We start from the raw sequence: 14,169 nt of genomic DNA, 5'->3' as shown, positions 1-14,169 counted from the left end.
AACAAGATAAGTTCCATTAACTCTTATACATGAAAAATTAGGGGTAAATAATAAAAAGTAAATAAGTTATGAGTAACTTAACCCCCATGAGAAACTTAAACACAGCTAATTTTGGATACTTGGATACTTATATATAGGCTGGCATCTGCGCGAACTTTTATAGCGCTATATTTTCGGTAAGTCAGATAATTCCCGGGTGGGGTAATTTCGCAAACAAAAATTTAAGGGTATTTTCTTAAAAAAGAGAAATGTTAGTCAGTTTTCATACGTTGACACTATGATACTAGACTTTAGGTGATATCAGCGTGAACTTTACCAGCACCTCAGGTAGCCCCGATTTGAGGTGACCACACATAATTTACTTCAGAGAAATCTACCTTATGTGTGAATTGCAGGTAAAAGGTATTTAGGGCCGAAGTCAGTGAATAGTGTGCGGCGAGCAGAATCCATAAAAAAAAGGAAAACATGTGAGGGAAGATAATCATCAAAAGTGAAAATTATTGTGCATGATTAAATTAGCTTCTCCCGCTTTAATGAAAATGCATGTATAACTTGAGTGTTATGTGTGAGTACCCAGAGCAAAGGGTATGGAGTGGTGTTTAAGACACCTGAATACGCCAGGAGTAGTCACGTGGGTGATACGTGGGTGGGAGTAGTCACGTGGGGAAAATTATTGTGCATGATTAAATTAGCTTCTCCCGCTTTAATGAAAATGCATGTATAACTTGAGTGTTATGTGTGAGTACCCAGAGCAAAGGGTATGGAGTGGTGTTTAAGACACCTGAATACGCCAGGAGTAGTCACGTGGGTGATCCATCCGAGTGCTGACCATAAGAGTGCTGCTTGAAAATGAAGTGTAGCAGAAGAGAGGGGAAAACAAATACCAATGGTGGAAGAGGAAGAGCCAGCTTTGCTTTGAAATTCCTCCTCATAGGTATTCTTTTCTTATGCAGAGAGCCCGATCTGTTTTTCTATAGAAAACAGCGTGATCTTTATGTTAATAAATTTTCTATGTTTTGTTTCTAAAGTGACTGAAATAAAACAATCTGTCCCATATATATGTAATATTTTTGATGCGTAGTCGTGGTAGCAGAGCGGGAACACGGGACGACGTTGGTGATACCAAACCAAGTTCAGCTAATTACCATCTTCATTTCCAGGCACATTAGAATAATTCTTCGTAAACAATATATTTTTTATCATAAACAATTACAATAATTTCTATGCACAGATTAACGGGGCGATATGATTTTAGACGGATAGGTAAAGCAGCGTGCATCTTGGCGTGATGGAAGCTAGGAGAAGAAGATGTAGTTTATTTGCGATCGGTATTTATACTAAGTACATGCAGAAAGTACTGTAAGCTATGATTGTTTAATTTGAGGTTATATAATCATGCTGTTGTTAACAGATAAATTTAGGGGAAAAGCACCAAATCTAGAACATTAATTTTGAGGTCGCCAATTATTTTTAAAGCAGCTATCGCATTTTCTTATATCTTACTACAAAATTCTCTATGAAATTTTATTGACTTTTATTGCAATATTATAACATATTAGCAGGAATAGATACAACGTTTTCAGAATTACGATTCTTCCACTATTTTAAAGTAAACGATATTTTATTTTTTGAGATATAAATATGTTTAAAAGATTATTATTAACATAGTTAAGATATAAATATGTTCAAAAGATTATTATTAACATATTTAAGATATAAACATGTTCAAAAGATTATTATTATTAACAAATTTAAGATATAAATATGTTTATATATATAAAGATTAGATTTAAGATATAAATATGTTCATATATATAAAGATTAGATTTAAGATATAAATATGTTCATATATATAAAGATTAGATTTAAGATATAAATATGTTCATATATATAAAGATTAGATTTAAGATATAAATATGTTCATATATATAAAGATTAGATTTAAGATATAAATATGTTCATATATATAAAGATTAGATTTAAGATATAAATATATTCATATATATAAAGATTAGATTTAAGATATAAATATGTTCATATATATAAAGATTAGATTTAAGATATAAATATGTTCATATATGTAAAGATTAGATTTAAGATATAAATATGTTCATATATACAAAGATTAGATTTAAATATATCCAAACACGTTCAAAAGAGATGTTGGTGCTCTAGCCGGAGCTGTCGCTTCAACCTCCTAAAGAAGTACTATCTCCGCTTCACCCATCTTCATTTAAGATCTTCAAGCATTATTATCAGTCTGTAACACTTTATTATCACAGATTAAATTCTGCCTGGGATATTTCCTCGCGTTATCATTACACATTGCTAAATTATAATTTAAACATCCATGTGACCAAAAAGCCTGTTGATTTTAATAGCTTTCCTATACGCTTTTGCTTTTGTTTTCTTTATATCTTTAAAACATTATAAAATCCAAAAAAAAGTAATTATGAAATATAAAATAAGGAAACAAAATCTGTTTTCTCTCTAGTTTAGCGGTCAGGAAGTATCCCGCTAATCATTGTTAATCTTTTCAATGCTTTTCATTTTTAATATTCTTAAAAGTTTTTCTTCTCTTTAGACTTTCTCAAATCATGTCGATCTTCTTTAACACGTTGATTGCCGTGGGGGGGGGGTCACCGGTGGGCGGTATTCGACTTGGATTCAGGGGGGATGGGGACCACCGGTGATCAGCGACGCGACCAATAGTCAAAATACATAATTATAATAAATATCGACACTGATAAATTTTTATACCATAAATTTTAATTAATACTGTTAAATTTTTAAATAATAATTGTTACTATAATCTTTTGAAGAATAATAAATCCCAAAAATTTTAATAATAAATCGAAAAAATGGTGTACAGCACCTCGGGAGTCACTGATTAACCCTCCACCACGAAAAATGCGTTAATCACCATTATATAACTTACCTTAACTTTTGTGGATAATACTTCAACACAATATACATCGCATAATAAAAACATCTCGTTGGCGCCATGGGCAAAATGCGCGTGGCGGGCAACGTATTAATGATTTTTTCTAACGACTATTCCCTTTCTGAATTATGTTGACTGTTTAATTTTTATGATGTGGAGGTAGGACCCTAGGTCAGTGCTGGCAGGATTTAAAAGACTCTATTCCCTGCAGTGATGGCAAACCTAAGGCACGCGTGCCACAATAGGTACGAAGAGCTTCATCAGCCGGCACACAAAATCTCTACATATAATAAAAGAAAGAGTCTGTCAGTGTGTCAGTGTGTGTGTGTCTTTCGTTCGCGCTGTGCGTAAGCTAATACACCCACGGCTACGAAATTTGGTACATAGGTGCATCTAGACAAGAGCCAGAGCATCTCGAAGCGATTTTTTTCGAAATTCGATTTTTTTTTTTTTTTTTTTTTTTTTTTTTTTTTTTTTTTATGTTTTGTGACGAAATCGCGTCATTTTGAGACATAATGGGCTGTAGGAAAGCGAGATTTTACTCTACACACTCCCTTCTCACATCGTCATGAAACGTAGGCACTTAGCTATTTTACGAACTTAAAATAAATTTCGTGTTTCAATAAATCGATTAAATACCAATTTATTTAACAAAGGGAGCTTAACACCTTTTCAACGGGATTTTTTCTAAAAAGTTTATTTTTAAAAATGTACAGTTTATTTTTCTTTGATTTTTGGACACGTTAAACTTTCATCCTTGCGACTGCTTTTACAAAAAGAATTTTGGAAAAATGATAATATTTTGTATTTTTAAAAAAAATTTTAAACGAAGCTTCCGAGTACACTTCTCACATCTCACATCTTTAAAAATGTGATTTTGGCAACAATTTTCCTTTCTTATTGTTGTTGATAGATTTTTGATGAAATCGCATCATTTTGAATCATTTCATTCTTTTAGAAATATGGATTTGGCAACAATTTTTCATCGTATTTCTTATGTCACTGTTTTTAAGAGATTGGCATATTTCATTGTCATTTTTATATATATATAATACATTTTTATTGCTTCCTTTTTACTTCCAAGTATTGTAATCGCGAAAAGTTTCAGGCAGCATATTTCAACGAAAATATCCATTTTGACCGCTATCGAATGCAATTTAACGATGTTTTTGCGTGATATCTGTAGGTAAGGACAGAATAAAATACCCTTTTCCTTAAAAAAAAATTATAAAACTGCTTTAAAATTAATTTTGAAGAGAATTTTTCCTGGCGTCTGTACGAACGTATGTACGTACGTACGTACGTACGTATCTCGCATAACTCAAAAACGAGCAGCCTCAGAATGTTGAAATTTTGTATATAAGACTGCTATAACATGTAGATGTGCACCTCGTATTTTGGTTGCAATCGGCCGCACCAAACGTATATAAATATATTTATATATATATCCACTCTGTTACCCGACTCAGTGATCTCAGTTTCTTTACTCTTATATGTTTGTAAATTGTACATTTTTTGCTTTAAAAATTATTGTATTATGTTGTTTTTATCTTCTGGTTAAGGTTTTTATGCCTTTAGTAAATCTGTATGCAATATTTTGAGAATTATCAACAATTTTAAAGTTGTCTAAGTGCCGCTAAGCCTTTTTTATATGACGGCCATTTATGTTTACATTTGAAACAGAGACTAGTGGATTTGTTGCCAATCTAGAGAAACTTAGCTTCCCAACAACAAAGATAACGCATATTTTGAGTTTTTATGCATTTTTGCCTTCTCGCGAAGTGAGAACTGAATTAATTAAATGAGAAATACTCAATCGTCTGTGAAAAACTGTTTCTTTTTTGTTTTGTTTGCTTAATTTATTTTATACATCATTCTAGCTTTATTATAGTATTTGAATATAACATGTGGCAACGATTAGATAATTCTATTCGTTAAATGATATAAATTTTGTGCATTATGAGTTATAATATGAACGAAATATATAAGTTAACTGTTATATAATTATTGGATTATATAACAGTTAACTTAGTTTCCGTTATATAATTATTATATAAGTTAACTGTCATATAATTATTAATACTGTTAAGTGAATCTAGCGCCAGAGTGTCGCTATGGTAAACAAATACTAGAGTGAATTTTAAAGAATGCATTTATTCTATTGTGGTTTATGCGCTGTCGGCGAAGTAGATTTAATTCAATCCAATAAGTTTAAATGAAATGCAAGAAAAAATGCGTATAATTTAATATTCCGTACAAGGAAGTCATGCGTTGTACACATCAGATTTTTTAATAAAGTTGTTCTGCAGAGTAAAATTCTGCGCGGAATTTTTTGTTTTCTGAGTTTCTTTCATGTTATTTTTTGCTTATTTCACTGTTTGTAAGATATTGAAAAGTTTTGCATGATTGTTTTTCTTCAACGGAAAGTTGGTTAATTTTTTATTAGGATAATTAATATTTGTATTAAGGGATGCAGCTTATTTCATTTTAATTTTTTCTCTTGAAAATATAAGATAAAATATCATTAATTATACTTTGCTTTTCAGAATATTTTGTTTTTTGTATTCTTTTATGTTATTTATTGCTCATTTCACTGCCTTTAAGATATTGAAAAGTTTTGAGTGATTTTTTTAGGAAACGAAGTTCATAACCTCCTTTATACCATTTGAGGTCTTAAGATTTTGCAAAGGGAAGTTGGTTAATTTATTTACTAGGATAATTAATATTTGTATTAAGGGATAATGCTTATTTCATTGTAATTTCGTTATACGTAATAACTTTTTTTTTATGAAGTTGTTCTGCAGAGTAAAATTCTACGCACTTTTTAAATTTAACGTTTGGTGTTTGTTCCGTTCAGCCATTTTTCCGGTACATTTAAAAGCCAGACGAAGGCTGGCAGCGAAGCTGCTAGTAAAATAATATTTCTTAATCAACAATCACAATAATATGACACTATGTAATTGAAATAAGTATTTTAGTCTGTTCTTAAATATTTCACTTACTTATTTATCGCATAATGCCAAAGGCTTAGGGCCTAAGCCTAGATATAAGATTTTCATATATTGTCATATTACTTGTTACATGGCAAAGAATACGCCAAAGTTGAAACAGCTAATGTTCGCTAAAACGAATTCAAATTTGCTACAGACTGCCGGTGAGTTTTAATACTTTCATTGTTAAATGAATTGTAGTTTCCAAATCTAAGCATTTTGGACTTTGGGCACGCGGCCCCAAAATGGTTCGCCACCACTGCCCTAGGTACTCCGACATACTTGATCCTTGCAATGTTTAAAGATTAATTCTACGATACTAAGTGAAAAGTCTTTCAAATATTATCAGCAGGAATTTTACCCTTCGAAAATTCTTAGCCGACAGCTGCTAGACGAATGGACATTTTCCTTAACTGACAGCAGATAACAGTTAAACTAAAACTTACTACTATGTTTCAGAAAAATTTGGTATCAAATGTTTTGTATCTATTTAATGGCAGACATAGTATGAATACAAAATATGACAGGAAAGGAATTTGAGTAGATTTTGAATAACTTCAACCGATTTCGAGAAGAATCAGATCAGGTCTCATCTTTTGAGGAGCAAAAACTTGTCTTGGAAGTAGCAAGAGCAGAGTTTTTATATAGAAAGTAATCGGTGAAGTAAAGCAAAAATAAATGTATTGTGATCTACCCAGAAAAATTGTAACGAAACTTGAAAAAGATAACATATGAGAATTTTGAAAGTATTGAGAGAAACTGGATTGAAATTAATGTCAGTAACTGAAGACGAAAGACTTTTTAGTTCTTGAAACGCTTCAAGGAAAGTCAACATGCAAATTGAAGAAATTTCTTTGACAATTGTAAACTTGAGGTTAAGTGCCCACTTGTAGCTATCAAAGAGTTATTCATTTCTCCTTTCCAATACTGTGTTTCTTCACGTGAAATTTCAATGCTTTTCAGTTTGGACGATATATGTCAAATCACACTAAATAGATAAGCTATAAATTCCTAAGGATTAAAATCAGAGCTGAAATCTTAAAAAATCGGAAACCAGTTTTACTGGTAGATGAGAAAATTACTTCAAAGTTGTGAAGAATCCGAGCAGTTTCCTAACTCATGTTTCTTATGAAGATGACAAGAAAATGTTTGAAAGCTTTATGGATGGCGGTGTGGAAAAATCTTCTTTCACTAGCAATAGATTTCAAATACTTGATTTATGAGAAAGCAAATATTCTGAAGAATATTTCATAATATAGATTGTACAATGTTCAGCAGCAAAGGAAATTGGTAAAGGAGGTATCGAATTTTTAATGTGCAGCAATAAAAACATATTTTATATGATTTTTCAGATATGACCTTTTTTCTCAATTAAAAATATTTAATTTAGTATTCCTGAATATGACTATAATTTCTAAAAATGTATTTCCATTGTAAGAATATTTCTCATTTCTATCTATAGGATGGAGTTTTAATGATGACAGAAGGCACCAATGGCGGGCGCTGAGAGTCGACCATGGCGAAATGTTGGAGAAAAAATGAGGAACGTACTGGTGAGTCAATTAGATTAACTTTCACTGCATTTTTTCTTCTGTCACTATTCCATTCACATGGGCGTGGAGGCAGTCGGAAGAGAAGAAGAATCTTGAATCTTCAATTTCATTTATAGTACCAACTATAAAAGAATTTTGGTTGATCTTTACAATATGGTAACTGGTAGTTTGGCGACATTTTGGAGGCGATAAAGGTTACTACCTGGGACTTTGGTAATAATGTGGGCAGTACTCAGTTCCGATTACGCATTATTTTGTGTGAGGGAAATGAGAGATCATGAGATATGTCATGTGATATTAATGGACGAATTACGGTTCTTGAATCGGAAAAGGGGGGAAATCGGGAAAAAATCTGGAAATTTTGTATTTGGTTTATTCTGTGTTGTGTGAAACAGTGTTCGTGAATTTTTGGATCCCATGGCCGTAACTAAAGAAAAGTTTATCGGACACGTAATCAAGATTCTGAAGAAGATTAGGTAAGTTAGTATTTTTAATTATTTGAGGATATTATTTTTATGCATTGTTCTAAATGTAAGGTGGAAGTAAAGGAATTTGGTATTATTGGGAAAATTGTTATTAGCAATGATTTAGTTTAAAGTAATTAGGATTATAAGGTAATTTTTATTAATTTAATGTATGTGCTCATTTATATTTTAAGTAGTGTTTTTGAATTTAATTATATTTTAATTAAATAATAGTTATTTTGTGAATTTTATGTTTGTAGGAATTTGGTATACGTTTTAGTTGAAGTAAACGTGCATGGAAATAATTTAAATATTTGATACTAAGTATTTGTAATGCTTGCGGTATGAATTCGTTGGTGACGTGTATAATGTAATAGATGATTTAGAGGTAAAAGTTTTTGGATATTTTATTTATTTTATATGTGGAAATGTTCATTACGTTTTCGCGATCAGGTAATTTCATATATGTTCTTTTTACCGGGTTTAAAATTGAGAAAATTGTCATGTATTTTCGTGAAATTTTTCTAATTTATGAGAAAAAAGCAGTGTACATGGATATAGTGAAGGGTGTGCGCAATGCCATTTTTGTGCAATTCTGGGCTGTTTTTTTAAGTAAAAATAAGTCGGCGTGTACATGGTTTAGTGATATTTTAATTAAATGATAGTTATTTTGTGAATTTTATGTTTGTAGAAATTTGGTATACGTTTAAGTTGAAGTAAACGTGCATGGAAATAATTTAAATATTTGATACTAAGTATTTGTAATGCTTGCGGTATGAGTTCGTTGGTGACGTGTATAATGTGATAGATGATTTAGAGGTAAAAGTTTTTGGATATTTTATTTATTTTATATGTGGAAATGTTCATATTTGGAAAGGGTAAATACTTTTTCGCGATCAGGTAATTTCATATATGTTCTTTTTACCGGGTTTAAAGATTGAGAAAATTGTCATGTATTTTCGTGAAATTTTTCTAATTTATGAGAAACAAGCAGTGCACATGGATATAGTGAAGGGTGTGCGCAATGCCATTTTTGTGCAATTCTGGGCTGTTTTTTTAAGTAAAAATATGTCGGCGTGTACATGGTTTAGTGATATTTTAATTAAATGATAGTTATTTTGTGAATTTTATGTTTGTAGAAATTTGGTATACGTTTAAGTTGAAGTAAACGTGCACGGAAATAATTTAAATATTTGATACTAAGTATTTGTAATGCTTGCGGTATGAGTTCGTTGGTGACGTGTATAATGTGATAGATGATTTAGAGGTAAAAGTTTTTGGATATTTTATTTATTTCATATGTGGAAATGTTCATATTTGGAAAGGGTAAATACTTTTTCGCGATCAGGTAATTTCATATATGTTCTTTTTACCGGGTTTAAAGATCGAGAAAATTGTCATGTATTTTCGTGAAATTTTTCTAATTTATGAGAAAAAAGCAGTGTACATGGATATAGTGAAGAGTGTGCGCAATGCCATTTTTGTGCAATTCTGGGATGTTTTTTTAAGTAAAAATAAGTCGGCGTGTACATGGTTTATGTGTATGTGTTATTTTGAAAAACGCGTAAGGAGTATGGTATTGTGCACTTTTTCCCAATTTTGCAGTGAATATTTGTCATGATTAAGCAGTTTTGTTAGATAAAATTTCTAGCATAAGTGTAATTCGGCTAGTAGATTGTTGGAAGAAGTGTTCAGTAGATAAAAAGAAAAGAAACATGTCTTTACTTCGTGAAGACAAAATGGCGGCGGGAAAAAAAAATAGAGGGTTGCTGTAGGAGAGTTGGTCGCCAAATTTTCGCCAAAAAAACGCCAAGTTACCATAATGTAAAGATCAACCAGAATTTTAACTAATAACTCAGGTAGGCCAGTGGCCACTCGTGAATTTTAAAATAGATCAAGTGTGCATTTGCACCGCGTCCGAAGACGAACGATGGTCGAGATGGCGAAAGCCTCGTGGTGAAGCATTCTGTTACTGCATCGAAGTATGGAAAAATCCTCTCTGTAGGTATTGTAAGATCATTCGCCTTAGCCAGTCACGTGGGAGGTCACCCTCCCAAAAACTGAGCCTGCGAGATGCTGCTTAAAAACAGTGACTTATTAAAGTAAACCAGATCGTCCCTACTCTTTCTTGCCGACATGCCGGTGACGCGCGTCCCGCCCACTGGGTTAGTCTATCTCTTATAAGGTCCATGTCTGCAGGACGGTGTGGTAGGGATTCGCGTCATGGACGCCAACAGTGATGGACGTTCGAGCTCTGAGCTCCGCAATGCGAAAAAGGATACCACGAATACGGCGCCGCCAGTAGGCAATCACTCGACTTCGCAACCTTTGCAAGTTCTTACAGATATGGAAATTACGAACTCAACCCCTCCTGCTTCTCCTTCAGCCCAAGAACTCTCAAAAAGTGCACTTCAAATATACGCGCTAAAGACCCGGCATACTGATCTTCTCTTCGATATTCAGCGTCTACAGAGATCTGAAACTCCCAACAAGGACCTGATGATGAAACAACTACAGGATGAGGGGGAGAAAATTTTATTTTCCTTACACACACTCTGTACCCGCCTCAACATTAACCTCTTCACTTTACCAGCTACAGAAGATGAATTCATTAAGGAATTTCAAAAGACCACCAAAACCTCTGAACCTGAAAATAATAATCCAAAAACTACCTCACCCTCATCCTCAAACCCACCCAACGAAACCTCTCAGACTGATACCAAAAAACGATCCAGGCCAGTCGACAGTGACGGCTTTGCAATCCCCCCTAAACATTTGATTGCAAAGAAACCACCCAACACTAAAGAAAACTCTAACAACATTACAATTACAAACTCTTACACTAACATACAAAACGTCACAGAAACCACAGAAAACTTAACGCAGCAGCCGGCTGAAACTACAACACCCAAAACTCAGACACCACCACCCATCTTCATTAAACCGCGTGCTGATTGGTTCTTTTTACTGAATCAGCTATGCAGACACGCACCGACTGTCCAATCCAAACAAGACATCGAATTTCTACGCCTCACTACCACTAATGAAACAGATTATCGGACAGTCGTCAGATTTCTCACCGAAAACAACATTCAATTTAAGTCTCACACACTAAAATCGGACAGACCACTCAAAGTGGTCATTAGGGGATTACCCTCCAACACACCGATCAACGTTGTGCAGACTGCGGTCGAAGTACTTGGTTTTAAGATCCATAAGATATCGCAGCTGAAGAAATTCAAGACAAAAATGCCTATGCCACTCTTCTACCTCCAGATACATAACAGCCTCAAAGCTTCAGAAATATATTCAGTTACCGAACTCCTTGGCACAGAAGTGGTGATGGAACACTTCAAAGGCCAGAAAGGTCCCTCACAATGCTGGCGTTGCCAGGGATTCTTTCATTCTTCGGAGGTCTGTACGTTACCTCAACGATGTGTCAGATGCGCTGGTCCGCATCAGGCAAAGGAATGCACCAAGCCCTTCGAAGAACCCAACAAATGTGCCAACTGTTCTGGGAGCCACGCAGCAAACTGGAGATCCTGTCCAAGATTCCCTGGATCCAAAAATCGTCAACCACCAAAGCCAAGTACAAAACCCAGTCAGACCGTTGGCAACACGAACAAATTTAATATACAACACAATTCATTTCCAACACTGCCGGCTGCACACACACCCAGTGCAAATAATACTCGTCCTGGAGTATCCTACTCTGCTGCCCTTACGGGTATGCAACAGGCAGCACCTCCAACTATTCCAAATTTATCGGTCCCCTTAGGAGCAACCTCGACTCTAAATTGTACCGAGATCCTTTTGGCTATAATCCAAATTTCAAACCAGCCTGGCATTGACCAGAGCAAATTACTTCTGGCATTCAAAAACGCCTTACCGCAGCTCAGAGTGGCTCCATCTGGTGCTGACGCGGCCTATTACATCTTTGAGAGTTATATTACTCTCCAATTCTCTGACTCCCACATTCATTAAAATTCAATACTTTGAAAGGGTTGAAAAATCTCAAACTATGCACCTGGAATGCAAATGGCATTCTTTCCAAATTCCATGAATTTAGAGACTATGTAGAAGAGAAGGATTTTGATATCATTTTTGTCCAAGAGACCAAACTCCAACCAGGGAGAGCACCCAAGCTTGTAGATTATGCACTATATAAAAATGACAGACAAGCTTCAAATACACGTGATGTTTATCATGGTGGCACTTGTATTTACATAAAAAACTCCATCCCGCATCGTAGAATTGACACACCAAATATGAGCAAACTTGAAGCAACAATCATCGAAATTTTTATTCAAAACTCACCATCCCTAGTTATGATCTCTGCCTATCTCCCACCAGGTGGAAATTTTCCTGTGGTAGATTTCAATAAACTGCTCAATTTTTCAAATAATCTTATCATAGCTGGTGATTTAAATTGTCACCATCAGCATTGGCGTTGTCATAGATCAAACCCTGCTGGTCGTGGCCTTCTAAAATGGGCTCAGTGCGCCCAAATTAAAATTATTGCGCCGGATTCCCCTACTAGATATGGTTCACGGGGTGCCCCTTCATTCATAGATTTGGCACTCTTTCGAAACATCCCTTTTGGATATCACGTGACTGTTGAAAACTGTTTATCTTCAGATCACAACCCCGTAACCATAGACCTTAACTGTACTACTTTTAATCAAAATTCTCCGGCACTCGTCTCTACAAACTGGGACAATTTTGGTTTCAAACTTAAAAGTAAAGATTTGCCCTCCCTTGAAATTAAATCCAGCCATGACATAGACTCGGCAGTTGATCACTTAACGACCATTCTAACAGATACTTATAAGGAAGTATCAAAACCCACCTTTAGACCCAATTTTCGTAAATTACCCCAAGAAATTAAACTCAAAATTAAAGAAAAGAACAAAGTACGGAGACTTTGGCAAAGAAATAGGAATCCAGGTCTAAAAATTCAACTCCGTACTCTCCAAAATGGGATCAAGGCATCATGTGACCAGTTCTTCCAATCACAATACACGAATTACATTCAGTCCCTAACGACCAATGATAACAGTCTTTGGCGCGCATCAGCCCGCCTACGCAAACACAAATCTAACATTCCGTCCCTAGCTACGGACGCAGTGGTGGCTCACACAGACGCTGAGAAATCCGAATTAATTGCGGATTCTCTTCAAACTCAATTTACACCACATAATGAAGGAATTTTTGCGAACAGCGCAAGTTCTTTCCCACAAGATGTTGAACGTTTCCTCTCCTCGCCTTTCGCGAGAGATATACACTATCTCTATTCTATCATTTCGACACCCCGTCCTATACTAAGCGGCGTCCCCCAAGGGTCACTTTTAGGCCCAATTTTGTTCAACATTTTCATAAATGACATACCAAAATCACCTAGTATCACTCTTGCACTCTATGCAGATGATACGGCCATCCTAGCTCAACACAAACGCCTCGAAAACTTGGTCCAAATCATTCAGAGTTATCTCTCTAGCCTTGAGCACTGGCTCATCACTTGGAAAATCAAAATTAATGTTGCTAAATGTGCTGCTATGATATTCAAACGTAGCCCCCTCCCGTACCCTTCCTTCCATTAATATTAAATTCTTTGATGACTATGTTCCCTGGTCAAATTCTTACAAGTACCTAGGAGTTGTACTTGATTCAAAATTAACCTGGCGCCTTCACATTGAAAGTGTTCTCAATAAAGCGAAAGGTGCTAGGGCCCAACTTTACCCATTTTTAGCTCGTAACAGCCAACTGTCAATTAAAAACAAAATTCTTCTCTATACATCCATCATAAGACCTGTCTTTATGTATGCATGTACAATCTGGGGTACTGCTGCAAAAACTCATGTGAAAAAACTTCAATCTTTTCAAAGTAAAACCTTACGTATGGCCCTGAATGCAGCCTGGTACGTCCGTACAGATGTGATTCATTCGGACCTAAATATTAAACCAGTAGATTACCATATTAAAAAGCTTAGTCAAAATTTATTCCTCAAAATTGGGCAGATTGATAACCGAGCACTTCAGCGGATTCCAGCATACGATCCTGCTATTCGCAGCTCACAGAAGAGACCGAGAGCCGTGATTGGCCGAGAGTTCGGCATCTACCCTCCATCCAAAAGGGCAAGACACGCCCTCTCAACATCAGTTCCAGCTCCCGCGCCACGAAGGAAGGACGTCTCTTCAGCGAGCTGCCATATAATTGC

General features: G+C 34.9%; 1 protein-coding gene across 8 annotated transcripts in view; it reads left to right on the top strand.

Annotated features, from left to right (window-relative positions):
- Positions 1-14,169, top strand: part of LOC118183531 (phospholipid-transporting ATPase ID-like) — a 370,912-nt gene that overhangs the window by 158,413 nt on the left and 198,330 nt on the right. For all 8 annotated transcript variants that reach the window (XM_085826193.1, XM_085826190.1, XM_085826195.1 and 5 more), the window contains exon 2: positions 7,397-7,487. In XM_085826193.1, coding sequence (XP_085682319.1) covers positions 7,451-7,487 — 37 coding nt within the window. In that variant the 5' untranslated portion in view covers positions 7,397-7,450. The remainder of the gene's footprint in view (positions 1-7,396; positions 7,488-14,169) is intronic.

The sequence above is a fragment of the Stegodyphus dumicola genome, chromosome 11, assembly GCF_044657685.1.
Source record: "Stegodyphus dumicola isolate Sdum_Otavi_A_Nest chromosome 11, ASM4465768v1".
Taxonomy (NCBI): domain Eukaryota; kingdom Metazoa; phylum Arthropoda; class Arachnida; order Araneae; family Eresidae; genus Stegodyphus; species Stegodyphus dumicola.
The sequence above is the reverse complement of the archived record's forward strand: the minus strand, read 5'-3'. Positions and strand labels throughout refer to the sequence as shown.